The sequence below is a fragment of the Hypomesus transpacificus genome, chromosome 18 (assembly GCF_021917145.1).
Source record: "Hypomesus transpacificus isolate Combined female chromosome 18, fHypTra1, whole genome shotgun sequence".
NCBI lineage: Eukaryota > Metazoa > Chordata > Actinopteri > Osmeriformes > Osmeridae > Hypomesus > Hypomesus transpacificus.
The window spans coordinates 9,930,730-9,947,950 of NC_061077.1; the positions used below are offsets into that span (position 1 = coordinate 9,930,730).

At 48.4% G+C, this 17,221-nt stretch overlaps 1 protein-coding gene across 4 annotated transcripts in view; it reads right to left on the reverse strand.

Annotated features, from left to right (window-relative positions):
- Positions 1-3,173: 3,173 nt before the first annotated feature.
- Positions 3,174-17,221, reverse strand: part of hspg2 (heparan sulfate proteoglycan 2) — a 77,682-nt gene continuing 63,634 nt past the window's right edge. For all 4 annotated transcript variants that reach the window (XM_047039557.1, XM_047039558.1, XM_047039556.1 and 1 more), the window contains 28 exons: positions 16,772-16,967; positions 16,421-16,600; positions 15,969-16,229; positions 15,714-15,876; positions 15,528-15,625; positions 14,782-15,048; positions 14,537-14,649; positions 14,274-14,424; positions 14,045-14,161; positions 13,790-13,807; positions 12,536-12,620; positions 12,137-12,281; positions 11,819-11,921; positions 11,566-11,675; positions 11,269-11,377; positions 10,853-10,951; positions 10,444-10,665; positions 10,031-10,275; positions 9,746-9,917; positions 9,462-9,584; positions 8,971-9,027; positions 7,907-7,982; positions 7,700-7,778; positions 7,284-7,331; positions 6,674-6,744; positions 6,429-6,512; positions 6,239-6,342; positions 3,174-6,126 (listed from right to left, as the gene is read on the reverse strand). In XM_047039557.1, the coding sequence (XP_046895513.1) occupies positions 5,954-6,126; positions 6,239-6,342; positions 6,429-6,512; positions 6,674-6,744; positions 7,284-7,331; positions 7,700-7,778; positions 7,907-7,982; positions 8,971-9,027; positions 9,462-9,584; positions 9,746-9,917; positions 10,031-10,275; positions 10,444-10,665; positions 10,853-10,951; positions 11,269-11,377; positions 11,566-11,675; positions 11,819-11,921; positions 12,137-12,281; positions 12,536-12,620; positions 13,790-13,807; positions 14,045-14,161; positions 14,274-14,424; positions 14,537-14,649; positions 14,782-15,048; positions 15,528-15,625; positions 15,714-15,876; positions 15,969-16,229; positions 16,421-16,600; positions 16,772-16,967 (3,669 nt within the window). In that variant the 3' untranslated portion in view covers positions 3,174-5,953. The remainder of the gene's footprint in view (positions 6,127-6,238; positions 6,343-6,428; positions 6,513-6,673; positions 6,745-7,283; positions 7,332-7,699; positions 7,779-7,906; positions 7,983-8,970; positions 9,028-9,461; positions 9,585-9,745; positions 9,918-10,030; positions 10,276-10,443; positions 10,666-10,852; positions 10,952-11,268; positions 11,378-11,565; positions 11,676-11,818; positions 11,922-12,136; positions 12,282-12,535; positions 12,621-13,789; positions 13,808-14,044; positions 14,162-14,273; positions 14,425-14,536; positions 14,650-14,781; positions 15,049-15,527; positions 15,626-15,713; positions 15,877-15,968; positions 16,230-16,420; positions 16,601-16,771; positions 16,968-17,221) is intronic.

The following is a 17,221-nucleotide window of genomic DNA, read 5'->3' on the forward strand; positions in this document are numbered from 1 at the left end:
TATCACAATTATTTTGTATTACAATGTAGGGGGACAGTATTATTATATTCAGTACAATCCTCTGATGTCCACCAATAGAAAAACAACAAGACTAGAGAGCTTGTATCCCATTTGGAGTCAAAATATAAACATAATTAAATTATAATTAAAAGTACAAACTGGTCTTTAAAATACAGAATATTTGAATATGTAGAGCATATTTTAACCATCCTGTTATGTAATTCAGTCATTATGCACACATCACACCACCCAATAACTTATGTTAAATGAATAACCATGGTAACAGAGCAGTCAGCATAGCTTCCTCCTGATTCCTCTTAGACCCAGATACAAACTCCAGTCCTCTGGCAGTGGCACTACAACCACGACTACGTCTTCTGTAAAAATGTGTTAACTGGTTATACCACCACAAAACGTTGACGTTTCCACTGAGGAGTGAATTTAACCAATACACCAGCCTGATGTTCCTTTACAATAGTAATAAAAGTTATCATCCCCAAAAATCCCTCCACCTACTGTTTTGGGGTGGGAGAAGAACCTATCCTGATCACCAGATGGGTTTTTACACATAACCATCTGGGATGTCAACTTTAGAAACTGTTTGAAAGAGGGCAGGCGCTTTGGAAAAATGGCAGATTGTGAATGATAAGAATGAAACATCTGTCTATTACCATCTATCACGGCCTAAGTTCAACCATGCCCGCAGCTAACAGTAGTTTCTAATAGGTCGTTGATTGGTGCGAAACACTTTGGTTTGGGCACAAACAAATAACTTTGAGAATGGCAATATGGATTCTTGCATGATTGGGCTCTAACAACTATTCATTCTAAAATAACCAGCATAATACGTTTAGAGTAACTGTTACTTACTTACACAGTGGAATTATACACAACAGCCTGAAAAAGACAGTCTCAGTGTTACTGTGTGGATTGATTTCCTGAAAGGAAATGGCCCCCTAGGCTCAGCTAAATGTCACTACTAAGTAGCAGATAGCTCCTCTTAAAGGCACAGGTCGGTAACAGGTGAGTTATCCCGGCATAACTAATTTAACCCATTACTATTTTATGGAGAAGTAATCCATATATCACTGGATTCAATACATATACTCTGCACAAATCTGTGCCACAAATATGGTAAGTGAATACAATTCTGTATCAACGGAGGGTTTAGTTTTTGTAACAATAATAGGAATGAAATCAAATCATAGTGGCTCAGACATTATACAGTCCACCGGAGGAGGAATCGACAGCTGGAGCTCGTTTCACACTGATGTGAGTGTGTATGAGACCATGTGTCACACATTTCCTGTGTAGGAACAGAGTGACTATTCTGTTTCATAGAACACATTTTTGACTGTGAACAAACACCAGTGCATGATACTATGTATGTCTCAATCAGGAAGGATGTTGTGTCTTAACCCAACAATAGGCCTATGAAGTGTGAAGTGATTGAGCCCAGATCTAGGAAATCACCCGATGGTTAGTTTTCAAAGTTTTTTTACTGTACTTTGAGGCCATGCAGTTATTACCATTGAATACAAAAGGCCAATGGATACAGCTCCTTTCCATATGCTGAACATGGCAAATTAAACCCCTCCCAAATGACACCTTACCACAGGTATAATTTAACATATCCTCCCCTCCCTGACCTTCCCTGCTTGGCTCTGTCTTGTCTTGTCTGTCTCAAGATACTCTCTCATCATCACTCTCCGAAACTAGAAGCATGGAATTAATTAGCTGGTCTCTCGAAGAGAAGCTCGGGTTCGGGGGAACCCAACTTTCCTGATGGGACGTTCGCAGCTGGCTACACGATGGACGTGTGGGCAAATTGGCGTGTCGTGTGTTTAGCGGCGCTTTACACGGAGGACGTTGAAGACATCTTCATATTCTGAACCGTGATTACAGGCTTTCTGGTGTTTGGAATAGGCGCTGGCTTTGTATATCGGAAAATCAAGGAAACGGCTGCGGCCATCAAAAGCCCCGTTAGGCTGCCTGACATGATTGATGCGTTGGGCAGAGCTGTTGGAGCTCTGACTGTGAACTTACAACGAAGTATGGAGTACAACAGGGATAAGTTTGCGGCTCTGCAAAGGCAGATGGATGAGATGGAGACCTTCCTGAAGGGTGGACATGAAAATTTAGTCGCGGCTACTCGTCAAAACAACTACCCCAATCTTATCTACTTTCGGCCCCGTAACCAGCACAGGCCTTGGCCAAGGCCATTGTTGGAAAACAACTCCCCTGGAGAGCCCTGAAGTGAGACTATCTTGCTCTTCCCTCCCCCCCCCCCCACCGACATCTGTGGTTTGGTCTCTGCCCGGGTCATGACCAAGGATGTCTCCTTGCCAACACAATCTGCATAGGGAGAATCGGACTGATTGTGGCCCAGGTCGAGGGCGCCAACCCAGACCTACTCACTCATTAACTTTCACCTACTACAGATATCCCCCCCCCCCACCCCCATCCAACGCCTTCGACTGCTTGTTTCCCCAGGGTGGCTGGCAGGTCTGTGTCCAGTGCCTACCATGGCTGCAGGTCCAGAGGCTGCTGTCTACCCCCCCCACTCCCCGTTGCAAATGTCTTTGTAAATGTTGTTGGGCTTATGTGCTGAGGTTTTTGCCTGTTCCCACACTGTACTCCTCTAGGAGCATTGTATGGGGTTGCCTTTTTCTCTCCTCCTCTCTCCTCATGCTATGCTGTAACTTTTCTAGTTGGCACTGAAAATGTCTGCCTAGGTAGGCTCTCCTGACAAAGTAAATTCCTTGTCTGTGTAAACTTTCATGGCGAATAAACACCAATTCTGATTCTGATTTCTGATATTGTGAGATGAGATTAAAATCAACTCTGGACTCGTTCCAACAAAAATGTGAGTCCCCATTCTACAGTAGGATAAAGATGATAGTAGGTGTAGGACTTTGGCTTCGGGTCTGCACATTCAGAAATGGGATTAAGGTGTAACTTTCACAGGGGGACAGTGGACCTTGACATTTTCAACTGTCCTTGTAATAGAGGAATCTTCTAATCACATTCTCATATCCTTAGGGTCAAAAAGGCATAGGCCTGCCTGCCAAAGAGAATGAGGAGACAATGGGGAGATTGTAAAAATGTTGGGTAATTCATTGAGACGTCCTGACAGCCTGTGTCAGCAAAATAACACAAGTCACAAAATAATAAATAGCACATGAATTTTGTTTTATTTAAGAAACACTGAGGGAGGGGGAGAGTTCACCCAACTCTGGAAATGGTACAGTCAAAAACAATAGTAGATCATCATTTCATTTAGTGTTGTAGGTAAGCATTACTGACTCAACTCTGACAGTCCATCTTTACATTTTGCCTTTTGTCATACATACACAATATTAACAATTTCAAAAATGTGTACTTTCCATCATTTATAAGATAGCTCCATAAACAAACTTGAACAACTCAGATTTTAGAGCATCTTAAATGCTTTCAATATTTTGATCACTTTTGATCTTTTTTTTTGTATTTCTACTTTCTGTAGCGTAGTTGTTGATGACTCCGAACTAGCTTGGCTATACACACTGCAACAATCCCAGTGTTACCTGTCCTCATGAATAAGGTCAGTCAAAGCATTGTTTGTACAATCTAGGCCTTGGAAAATCTCCACTGTAAAAGTCTACAGATGGAACCATCCAGTCAGCTTGGGTACACAGGACATTCTCCTGACATCAGGGAACATGGGAACTCCCAGAAGGCGTCTCTGAGGCTCTCTGGGGGGGGGGGGGGGGGGGCAAGGTTTTTTTTTACTAATCCAACATAGGGGGATGGATTATACAGGCAGGGAGTATGGGGAGGCAAAACACAATAACCAAAGAGAAAGGGAAGCTTTTAGGTAAGATTATACAGGCAGGGAGTATGGGGAGGCAAAACACAAGAACCAAAGAGAAAGGGAAGCTTTTAGGTAAGATTATACAGGCAGGGAGTATGGGGAGGCAAAACACAAGAACCAAAGAGAAAAGGGAAGCTTTTAGGTAAGATTATACAGGCAGGGAGTATGGGGAGGCAAAACACAAGAACCAAAGAGAAAAGGGAAGCTTTTAGGTAAGGTAAGCCTGAAAACAACTGCAGTGGGAAAAAAAACGTTAAAAATAAATAAAAATGAAGCAACTTTAAGTGAAATGATAGTGCTCATTTTTAGAATATTAATAAACATACAGAATCTCAACCGTACAAAAAGTGAAAAGGTTTGTGAGCCCCGTAGTGAGCTTGCCATTATGGTTTGGTTGTGTGGTCAACCATCGTGGGCGAGCATGCTTATGGGAGTTACACTGCTTGTCTCAGCACCTGCAGGAGGCTTCGACTGCACTCTACTGAACTCTTCCGAGGTCTACTGTGTGTCTCTAGTGTCTACTGCTTACTGCACATGCATCAACCTCAAGATATACTATTACAGCCATTTCCTCAGTTTGAAAACATATATCTGGAAGTTTCTATGGCTACAGAACCTGAAAATGAGGAACATTATGAGGCAGTTCTGCTGAGGATTTGGCTTGACCCTCCTTTAGGGCTTTTGATGACATACACACAATGAACACACATACTGTGTTTTAATACACTAACACACACACGTACAACACATAAACACCGCTACACACTTTCTGACTTCACTAAGAGTTTGAAAGAAAATCTGGAAAAGACTGGGGGTAGAGTCTACCGAAGCAATACTGCACATGCACAGCCTACCAACACATACTTTATACCAACACAAACACACAATGTGTCTGACTGGCAGATGTCTAGTATTCTGGGGAAAGTCTTTTCAACAGTTGATCATAATAAAAACATTAACTACACTTCCACCCATTATCGGCACCTCAGTCATGTCGTTTGAGATCTACTCAATCTAATTAGGAGGACTATGGAGGAGACAGGAGGAGACAGAAAAATACATCAAATTTGGAAGAAATATTTATGCTAAAACCTACGTCAAATCTCATGCACAACAGAATTTTTTTTCCCCCTGGCGACACATATTTAACTTCTCTTTAAATACCTTACAGCCACTTATCCTACTATATGTCTATCCCCAAAACCTTTCTGCTAAACATGAATAAAATGAAACAGACAAATGATCATGTGATGTATTTGTGTGTCTGACATTAGCACCAATATTTTGTATAAAAACAAATACAGACATGAAACAGGCAACCATGCACGGAAGGCAAGTGATTTGAGCTTTAAAAATGGCTTGGAACAGAAGAAAGCATCAGCAATCCAAACAGTTGCTGCTGTAGTTTAGTATTGTTTCGAATCCTGTCTTCACGTGAGCAGTGACTCGATGCTGCACGGCCATGACGTGGTGAACTCCCTCTCCCAAAGGTTTGCTATACTGTGAGCATGCCCGCCCCTACGGCTACACAACAGGTGAAGAAAGAAGGCCTTCGCTTCTTCAAGTATCAACACAGTTAGGCTCAAAAGCCTGAGACACACAATATTAGAACCTAGAATCAACTCTAGGAAAATAGAAGAGCAGTTATGGTTAGTTCGCATGTTTTCCCCCACAAATATATAATATATATGTATATGTATATAAATTAAAATTCAGTGCTGTAAAAACATTTCCATCTCCATAGGATCTGACCCATCGTAGAAGGCCTAGCGTTTTACTCTCTTCTCAAAGCTAAAGCTACTGCAGGGAGTATGTAAACTGTTCTGGATCTCCTGTGTTAATAGTCCTTCATCGAGAATACAACAGAGGAAGAGAAGACTTGTTAATATCAATTAATTTTTCTCTCTTTTTTTGGTTTTATGCACTCAGAGTATCCTTTTGTTTTGTGATTATCTTTTGGTAGCAGCAAAGCACCAATTTCAGTCAGGCCGCATGTGTGTCGGAGAGTGGCTGGTTGGGTGTGTGAATGTGTCTGTGTGTGATGGTATCATATCTCCATAGTCACTGGGTAGGTGTGTGTGTGTGTGGGAAGGCTGCTGTCTATGAGGAGCAGTGCTTGACGTTTTTGCCGGTGGTGGCGTGGAGCTGCAGGTCCACTGTCCTGCTGGGCTGCTGTCCTGGCTGTCCGTTCATCAGAGACAGGTTCCTCACACACCCTGACACCCCAGAGGAGAACTTTCCTCCTGTCAGAACTGCCATGTTTGGGGCTCCCCCTGTTACACACACACACACAATCCAGGACCAAAGAAAAACAGCCTCATTTCCCAACACTGAACATGTTTCCCTGTCCACCCAGTCTTTCACAGGTGCAGATGTGTCCCTTACCCAGGTATATGCTGCCTTTGGTGTTCACCATCAGGCTCCTGCCTTTTGACTGTCCAGATTTAATGCCTCCTCCATCTACCTGGATGTAGCCATCTTTACCGGTTCTGTCAGAAGAGGAGAGAAAGCCCTTGTCATACGCTCTGAGCTCTGTAGGCAGGGGTGGTAGGTTGGTACTAAGGCTGTACTGTACCTGACTGCTGTGATCTTGTGCCACTGGCCATCGTTGATGACCTCCTTGGAGATGATCTCTGCCTCCCCACTGCCCAGCTGGTAGCTGTGGGCAGCACACACATTCACACAGCCGCCCTCAGACTAGGGCCTACCAGCACTGGTGCAGATACACACTGTATCTACACAGCGGGCTTTATGGTGTATTACATTGGTATTACATTGTATACATGCAAGTGTCACATAATGCTGCCAGTGATGATTCACCTGAAGACGAGGTGTCCGTTTTGCAGACCGAGGCTAATGAAGTCCTTGCCCTTTCCTTGCTCTCCCAGTTCCTGGAAACAAAATTGTTTTGATGACAAAGCTGAGCAGAGGGTGCAGGATATCCCTATACTATACAGGGCTATATCAGATTGGACATGGCTTAGTGAGTCTGTTGCCCACTTAAAGCTGTGAACTATGATTCTTTTACAACTTCTCGCAGTCCGAGGCAGATGGCTCCAGGTTTGTAAATGCTTTCTAATTAGCATTTTACACAAATGGAACATATTCAAACTGCTCACTAATTAGCATATTACACATATTACACATATTCAAACTGTGAATTCTGACCTGATCCAAACGTTTCCGTGGAGACTTGTAGCACAAAACAGGCGATCACATGACCAGCGATGGAGCCGTCATGTACACCATGCATTTCAAGATACCACATCTAACAAACACTTGTACATTTCAAAACAAGCTGTTCTCATTTACAGCAAAGTACGGTACAAAGTACCATTTCGAAGCACCATACAGCACAGTATCCACTGAAAGCGGGGAGCACACCGTTTTAAAAGGTACATTAGCACAGATTTTTAGGGGCGGTGGATACCTTTTTACTAGCATGCATCCTGCGAACATGGCGCGGGCCATTGGTCTCCTGAGGAAGATGGAGGGGGAGTTAGGGTAACAAAGCACAACCAGGCAGCATGCAGTGGTGGAGTCAATACCATGCCTTATCAACACAGGTCTGGCAGTTAGACAACATGCTTAACAATCACACGAGCTGCAGTGACAAAAGCTGAATATTAGGAGTCAGACAGGGTGTCCATGTGATACATGTGGGTGAATATGAATGCACGGCTGAAATACAGTGTTTTACCACACTTTACCAAGTTTTTACACATGGATTAGGCAAAGAGCTGGTGGTGTGTGTTAGAGGGGCTGGGCAGGTGGGTTGGGGGAAGTGAGGGATGTGAGACCATAACTAAGACCTGGACCAGGACCTAGACTTTGACCAGGACCTACCACTCCATGCCACAGGATCAGGCCTTCTGGGGAGGTGGTGTGAACCTCCAGCTGAATAGTCTCTGGAGAGTCATGGGAGCTGGAACAGAGAGCAGCGACCATCACATCGGAGACACGGACCGACTGGAGATCAACACTCCCAGGTAGGGAGCCGTGGTACCTCCACTTCCAACAGCTCTGGGAGTGGAGCTGGGAGAGATGACTTACCTTCTGGGGAAAACAGACCTAGGAAGATCCAGGTAGCCGTTGCCTTGGAAACCAGCTGCATACGGAGAGGGGGCATCTACCAAAACATAGTGATTGACATGTGATTGGTCTGTGAGCTGTGACCTGTTAGCTTCTGTGTTATAGCGCCCTCCGATGGCAGTGGACGTAGATGTCACCTTAGACAAACAATCTCAGTTAGATTCGACAAATTTAATGTTAAAAATAAATGACAAATGTCATAGTGCAATAATGTAAGTAGATGTTATGTTACAAAATGCTCCTGACGTCAGACACACTTTCCTCAAAACTGGGAACTATTGTGATTCAAGATTCAATTGTTCCAACAAACAGAGCACAATCAGACAACATTCCCATCAGTCCAAGTCATTCCTCATTCCTCACACACTGTGTATATCCCACCACGAGACACAGGCATCTGAAAGCTGACCAAACCACGGCTCCATGCACGGATCACCATATCCCCAGTACTGCAGACCAACTCATAAGAGAGTTCAACCCAGCTATCACATAAACAAAGTACTTTCTGGAAAAACACTTGTACTGGTTAGTAATGGACAACATCCCTGCTCGTGTTCCCTTCGTCTCAGTTCCTAGCCTAAACACAAGGCCAAAGACGCCATCTTTCTCTTTTTAGTGACAAATAGATTCGAAGGCAAGAAACGAGAGTTTGTGTTGCAGTGAGTAAGTACGACAGAAACTGGACAAGACGCTGACGGATATTCAAAAAGGGGAATTCTACATTTATACTGTCACACAGAGCGACTGTACTGTATGTCCATGACCAGTGTCTGACCTGCAAGGCAGTGATATCTTACTCCATTCTACATTAGCCTGGAATATAGAATTCCCCTCTCCCAACATTCCACAGGATAGAGAACCCGTCACCAGTTAAATACAGGTGCAGCGTTTGATCTGTTTGTGTTAGGAGGACGGTGGGCGGCGGATAGGAGTGGGTCTGGGGGGGACGGGGGCCCCCAGGGGCAGACAGCCGGTCCTCTGTTAGTCACGGTGTTGTCAGGCATTCTGAGGTGATGATACTGTACCATTGGCCCCGCTACCCTCCAAACTCCACAGGGCCTCGGAGAAGCTGGCCACCTGCCCTGTGTGTGTGGGACACATCCATGGAGTGAGACACACTTCATCACCTGTACGCTACACACAGCGCCCTGCTGGAGGCTCATTCTCCAGCTGTCTGACGTTGCTGCCTGTGGAGAATCGATCTGGTACGGATCAGTTCCAGACCGCAGCAGGTCTGGAGAGGCTCCCGGCTGATGAAACGGCCCCCTGGGCCAAGCAGGCATGTCTACAGCTCTGTCAGCAAGACCCAGAAGGACCGTCCGGAGACTCTAACACATGTCTCCTTCTGTCCAGAGCAAGACTGGGATCCTTCACAGAATGTCTGTATCCCCCCGATTATAACGCAACACCACCATCAATACTATCCTCAACCAACATGCTTCTACAAAAGACAAACGCTGTAGATGAGTTATTTGGATGGAGGTATGGCCACAGGAAGGAGGAGGACAACACTTACGTTCCACACAGAGGGGTCCCTTGAAGTTGGCAGCACACTCACACTGGCCACCGACACACTTGCCACCGTTCAGACACTGAGAGTCCCGCAGACACACGTCCCTGACTACCTCACAGCGCTCACCTGGAGGGGTACACACACACACACAGGTTCAGGGGTGAAAGGTGAGGGGTCATACATAGATCATATAGCAGGCTGGTGACGAGAAATAACAGCAATGACAACAGTCATTCCTAAAATCCATCACAATAGGATCTTTCTTTATGGAACAGTATGGTGCTCACCCTCAAAGCCGTCCATACAGAGACACTGGTACTCATACTCTGGGCTGGACAGGCAGCTGCCTCCGTTCAGACATGGCCGCCGCTCACATGGGCTGGCGTCCACACACTGGCTGATGGCTTGGCTCTCTGTGAAGCTGTAGGACAGGTCCACCTTCTTACCATTGATAGACACCTGGACAGGGCAGAGGGGGTCAGAGACATGTTTTTTTGTCAATGTGCTGGGGTGAGCAATGTTGGACGTATTATGAAACAGTTGTTGTGGTTTTCCTGTGTCCTTGCTCTGACCTCTCCTATGCAACCATCAAACAGCATGCTGATGTTGGCCGGCTTGGGCAGGATGTCCATGCTGGGGACCCCTCCCAGGAACATGGGGGTGTGGACGTTGAGGCCCTGGGCCTTCCCTGGGGAGCTGCGTCTCTGCTCAGGACCCTGGTCCACCTTCAGGTAACCCTCCTTCTTAATACGCTCTGCTGTCACGCGGTGCCACTGGCCCAGGGAAACAGGCTCCATGCTACGCATGATGGCTTGCCCTGGAGGACAAAACAAACCCACCACCGGTTAATACCTCTAGTGACAGGCCACATCTCGGATTCACTGCTCATGATGATGGACTGATTAGGATTGTTTGTTTTATAAGACCACAAAGCAGAGGAGACCAAAGCAGCACAGTATGGTTGACCAACGACAGTGGGACTGACCTGTGCCCAGCTCGTAGCGGAACTCCACATGTCCGTCCACCATGGAAACAGCCACAAAGTCTTCTACCTTCATCTTCCTGTCTCCACTGAAGAACATCAGGCCGTCCAGGTCCAGGGGCTTGAACTCCAGCACGATGCGCAGGTCGTCGTGGACGTTGGTCAGGGGAGGATAGGCGATGTACGACTTATCACCGTCAAACAGAGGCGTTGTCACCAGCTCTCCTGCAGGACACCAGAGGGAACACCTACTGTGAGCAGGTGAGCTATGTTTGAGTGTGTGGGGCCGGAGGCGTGTCTACACTACCAGACCTGATAGGGCTGACTCCAGGCCCAGACCTGTCTCTAATCATCCATGAAGAACAGAGGCCACAGAAGAGGGTACATCTGGGGGGGCGTTTCTTTATCTTACCATCCATGCATTTGTTCCCAGACTTGCCCAGGTGACAGCGGCAGTCATAGCCCATCCCAGAGGGCCGGGTGATGCAGGTGGCATCTGGTCCACAGGCCTCTGTAACAGTCACAGAACAGACACAAACACCTTCAGTAACCCTCCTGCTCCCACTGTCCTCAGGCTACCTCGACACCAGGTGGTTTGTTGTTTTCTTTGTATTGTCACAAGTACTGTTTTTAAGTTGTGTATATGGACTGGGTGAGCTGCAAATGAAATGCCCTTATTGTGATGTCTGACCTGAACTGAACCACTCTGATTTTAAAAAGGACATGCAGTCACCCTGACATTAACAGAAACTACCCCTGACAGAAATAGCAGCGTGGTTTATGGGTAAACAGGAGATGCACCAGAGGAAGGACCCAGACCGTGTTTACCTGCATGGCAGTGGACGGAGGTGTGGTGCTGGCAGTTGCTGCCTGTGAAGGATCTGGGACATTTACACTGGTACAGGCTGGCCTCTGAGTCCACACACACACCAGCGTTCTGGAGCAGCAAAAATAAAATACTGCTTCACTTCTGGGACCAGGAGCCACACCACATCATATGAATTGACAAGGAAAACCTCAGAGCCCTAGTTCTACTTTCAAAGCCTAGCGTTTCTCCAGGTCCTGTTTTGGATCAGAACAGGATAGTGTCATGGTGGTGTAACAGTGGTCTCTGTGTGTGCTGACCTGACAGGGCCGGTCCTTGCAGGTGGGACAGTTGGACACGCCTGTGGAGCTACGATCCAGGTCTTTGAAGATGACCTCCTCCCCCTGGATGATCAGCTGGCGAATACAGCCTACACAGCAGCACAGAGCATCAGAGGGTTAGTCCACACCCACACACAGACAGACAGACAGACAGACAGAGGCCTGGTCCAGTAGCAAGCAGTGCAGTCCCAGTGCTTGAATGGTACTGTGGGAACATGAGCAGGTCTCTCACCAACAAAGCCAGTCTTGATGTCAGCAGTCTTGGCCAGCTGGGTGTAGTTGGGGTACCCGCCCACATGCAGCTCCTCATTCAGGTCCAGACCCTGGAACTTGCCCTGCAGCATCACACAGGAAACAAGAGTGAATTCATCCAAACACAAAAAAAAAAAAAAATGATTCATTCATTCTGTATACCGTATTGTATTTTCGGGTGAGCGAGACAAACACTGTGCTATTACTGTCTCCATGTGACACTTGCAAGGCATGTTCAAATATGTTATTTGAGTGAAATCTCAGTTTAACCAGGTGTGTGTGTGTGTGTGTGGGCTACCTGGGAGCTGCCGTTGACAGGTGTGCCTCCGTCCACTATGATGCTTCCCTGGGTGAGGTTCCGGTACAGCTCCACTGTGTGGAACTCACCCAGCTTGATAGGGGTGGGGTAGCGGATAGTGGCCATGCCTGAGCCCACATCAAACCTGAGGACACATGTTCATGTTACACGATCGTCATCATCATACAGAACAGCCTACACCTCATCATTAGTATCCTTATCATCAGCATTAGCATCATCATTAGCATCATCATTAGCATCATCATTAGCATCATCATTAGCATCATCCTCATCCTAATCATCAAAGACATAATCGTTTTCTTCCTTTTCCTAATCCTCAGTAACATCATCATCATCTGCCTCCTTTTCATCATCCTCGTCAAGGTGTCCTAACCTCACCTGAACTCTGGCCGCCCTCCCACCAGTCCCAGAGAGATGAAGTCTGCTCCTGTGGTCCTCCTCTGTCCGTTATAGATGATCATCCCTAGCAGAGTAGAGGAGCCTTAATTAGCATGGAGCACACACACTGCCGCACACGCTGGGAGGAATCACATGAGAAGCAGATGTCATTCAGTCTGAAAGCTAATATATGGTAAAGCAACATGCTACAGGCCAAGGCCAGGCCAAGCAGGGAGCAGCCAGGGTCCCTGTGCTGCCACCCCCGGACATGTCTGGGCGTGACACTGCATCTCACACTGCCACTGTCACAGGTCACCAACCTCACAAACGCTGCATGCCAAGCACATGCTAACCAATCAAGCCACTCCGTATTATCATGTAGGCAACCATGCATCCTCTTATAGTTTGCACTGCATGTATGTAAAGTATGTATTCTACACTGTCCTTTCATCTTTGATTCTGGAATTGAGGGACCAGAAATAAGAGTTTAGGGGGCTAGAATGAGCCTCAAGTCTGGTTTGTTGAGGACACCACAGATACATACCTGGGAGTCAGTAATGTATGATTTAGCAAAGGTCTCTAACTCTGTGTCTGGAGAGACACCTGCCTGTAGGGTTGTGTTCCAACCCCAGTTGGGAACTAACATAATTCAACACATAAAAGCAAATGATTTGAATCCGTGTGCTAGATTTGTTTTGGGGTTGAAAACATACAGAAAGGTAGCTCTCCAGGAACGTGGTTGGAAACCCCTGTTAAAGATGTTATATAATGAAGCAGCCCTATTCCTCTTTGGGATTTTGGGGAATTGGGATATTTCATGCCCAAGGAGGACCTAGTATCTCCTGTAATCCCCAACATCAGAGCTGATACACTTCACAGTACGATCTCCAAACCAAGGCTAAGGACAGAGACATGGTGAGACCACAGCAGTGTGATCCTGTACTGTTGAGAGTAGCAACTGATGCAGTTGGAGGAGGCATTACTGTAGTTCATTCTGTCCATCAGTCACATTCAATAGCACGTTCATATCCATATCATATCACCAACAGGCTAGAGGCAGCATCAACCAGCCAGAACATCCATCATGCCTATACAGGCATCCTGTAGGCCATTCTCTCTGATAGCAGCCTATTTTTCCATCAGGATCCATTCTGAGTACGTAGGCTCCGTGATACCGGTAGCTTCGCTGGTTAGCCCAGACAGCAACACGAGAGTCAGTGTTGAGTTAGCTCTCAAGCACTGGGACTCACTCACCCGCATACAGTATGAGACCTTCTCACCACATGAGGTGAGAGAAGGAGGGAGGGAGGGAGGGAGGGAGAGGGGGGAGAAAAGAGCGAGACATCATTTACAGGGAAAACTTGATATCAAACAGAAGTCAAGAACACAGACATGACTAACTCAAACGGTTGAATTGTCCCGTGTCAGAGTGTACAAAGATCAGTTGAAACAACAAACAATAGACATCAATTAGACAGAAGCCACAAAGCATTCGCAGGGAGTCCCCACCATCCACGTTGTCCGGTCTGAAGGTAATCTTAATGCTGAAGGCCTTGTAGGAGTTCTTGATGGTGGGCAGGGTGAGGTACGACAGGGGCTCCTGGGTGAAGTAAGGCATCACTCTCTCTGGAGAGACAGCACACGGAGAGACAAGGGGTTAGACACACAACGGCCCTAACATGTCTGCGTGTGTTGTTTTGAGGTGTGGATGTGTGTGCGTGTTCCTGGGGGGACTGACCGTGCACCGTGAGGTTGGTGAAGGCTTCCACCCGGCCCTGCTTGTTGATGGCGGCGCACACGTACGTCCCAGAATCCTCGTGGGTTACCTTGGGAACCGTCAGGATGCTGCCGCTGCCGTTCCCACACTTGGGGGGGAGTTCTCCGTGCAGCTGGGGACATCAACCGAGCAGTCATGGCGACGCTAACATCCCATAATGTGCAGATCAGTGTGTCTGGTTTGTTCAGTGGAGCAGTGTGGAGAGGGGGGTTGTCCATGGTTACCTTGGACCATTTGATGTCTGGTTCGGGGTATCCTGTGGCCACACAGGGCAGGACAGCGTCAGAGCCCACTGTCACCTCCTTGGTCTCTGGCAGGCCTGCAATCTGGGGTAGGGCTAGACCCAACACATACACTTAGGTTTTCATATGTGTGTGTGTGTGTATGTGTGTGTGCTTCCACAGACGGGTGTTTAGGAAGACAGTTAGTCTAGCCACAGAGGGAGTGGTATCCTCCACAGTGCACTCACACTGAACACGCAGGTCCACCTGAGACTGGACAGAGCCCACATCGTTGGTGGCGGTGCAGCGGTACTGGCCGGCGTCCTCCTCCTTGACCAGCTCGATCCTCAGCATGCCCCCCTTCACCACCACGTGGGCGGGCAGGGAGCTGCCCACCTTGCTCCAGCGCACGGTGGGCTGGGGCTCGCCGATGGCCTGGCACTCAAACTCCACCGAGTTCCCCACCATCACCATCTGGACCGACGTCCGCACGTTGATCATGACCTTGGGCAGGGCTGGGGTGCCGGGAGGGGGGGTTGTTAATGTGATATCAGATCAAAGACCTTATATCCAAATAAACTTCCTTCCATCACAGCTAAGACAGTCAGACGGACAGACAGGCAGACAGACAAACAGACAGGCAGACAGACAGGCAGACAGGCAGACAGACAAACAGACAGGCAGGCAGACAGACAGACAGACAGACAGACAGGCAGACAGGCAGACAGGCAGGCAGGCAGGCAGGCAGGCAGGCAGGCAGGCAGGCAGGCAGACAGACAAACAGACAGACAGACAGGCAGGCAGGCAGACAGGCAGACAGACAGGCAGACAGGCAGACAGACAGGCAGACAGGCAGACAGACAGACAGACAGACAGACAGGCAGACAGACAGACAGACAGACAGACAGACAGGCAGGCAGGCAGGCAGGCAGGCAGGCAGGCAGGCAGACAGGCAGGCAGGCAGGCAGGCAGGCAGGCAGGCAGGCAGACAGACCTTGGATGGTGAGCTTGGCTGTGTCCTGGGCCTGGCCATGCACGCTGGTGGCTCTGCAGATGTACACCCCCTCGTTGCTCTGCTCCAGGTTCTCAATCCTTCAAGCGACAGACACAAAATCAGGTCATGATAGAACCACAAGCCCTCATATCAGTAGTGTGGGTGGACCTCGTGGGTCAAGCTCACCTCAGGACCCCCTCTTTGACATGGTGGTTGGGTGGCAGGGCGCCACCCTCCTTCAGCCACTCGACGGTGGTCTCCAAGCCGCCCGCAGCTGAGCAGGTGAACTCCACAGCACTGCCCAGAGCCTTGACCTCCACCTGGGGGGACACGCGTACTGCCAGGGGGGCTGGAGGGGAGGGAGGGGGAGATGGGGAGATTATTGAATCTGAAGCTATCTAACCTTAATAAAACAGAGACTGACGTGTCCACAATACTTACATCTGACAGTGACTTTAGCCACAGTCTCACTCCTGCCCACTTTGTTTGAGGCGACACACTTGTAGGAGCCAGCGTCCTCGGCGGTTGCCAGATTAATCTGGAGATCCCCCCCCTGTAGCTCAGCCCTGCGGGGCAGGGTGCCGTTCAGCTTGGACCACTGGTAGGTCAGGGGTGGGGTGCCATGGGCCAGGCACTGCAGGCGGATCACCTCCCCCACACGCACAGCCACATCATCGGGCAGGGAGGTGGCATAGGGAGGGGCTGAGGGCCAGACACATGAGTGGTTATGGTAAGGGGAGAGACTATGGTTCGTAGCACCATGGAAACACAATTTGTTGCTGTTGCTTTGTCATTACTAGAGTTGGTGAGCTAATTAGTTTGTTTGCTCGTAAGCAATAAACAGTGGGCTGGATGGAGGGATAGGAGGGTGAAGGAGATGGAAGGACACTCACTGTCCACCTCCAGCATGATGGTGACCTGGCTGGTGCCCAGGCTGTTGGTGGCATTGCAGATGTACTCCCCAGAGTCCTGCCGCATCACGTTGGGGATGACCAGCTGGTTGTCCACTATCTGGTGGGTCCAGGGCAGTGGGGCTCGCAGCTTGGACCAGGTGATCTTGGGCTGGGGGAAGCCTGCAGAGGGGAAAGCTGCTATTTATTTATCGACTAAGACGACTCGGATCGAAAACATTTTCATCTCTAAAAGGTGTGTGTTGCTGAGTCATGCTGCAAACGACAGATCCCCGTCCTCCTCAGTCCTCAGGAGTGTCTTTGTCCCCTGGGGCTGGCATCAGGGAGAGTTACCGTGGGCAGCGCAGCGCAGGGTGGCCGTCTGGTCAGCCACTACCACCATCAGGGGCTCTGGCACTGAGGCTCTGGGTGCCGAGGGCAGCAGGGGGCCCCCCTCCACCAGCACCTCCACTCTGGTCTCTGAGGTGCCCTCGTTGTTGCGTGCCGTGCACACGTAGGTGCCGCTGTCCTCGGGCCTGGCCACCAGGACCTGGGGGAGACCCACCATCACAACGGAGCTCAGGGGTTTGGCCTTGCAGACAGTTTCATTCCCATTTGATTCATTAAGCGGACAATTTCAGGTGACACAAATCATGCACATATCGTACAGCAGAAGACCGAGGATCAGAAGTGTTCGAACAGCGCTTCAGTGGTCAGAGTCAAGGACATGTCTCCTAGCCACACTGTCTCATTCTAGTCAGTGTAGAAGGCCGTGCCATGTGGGAGTGCTGAGGACCAGTGAGA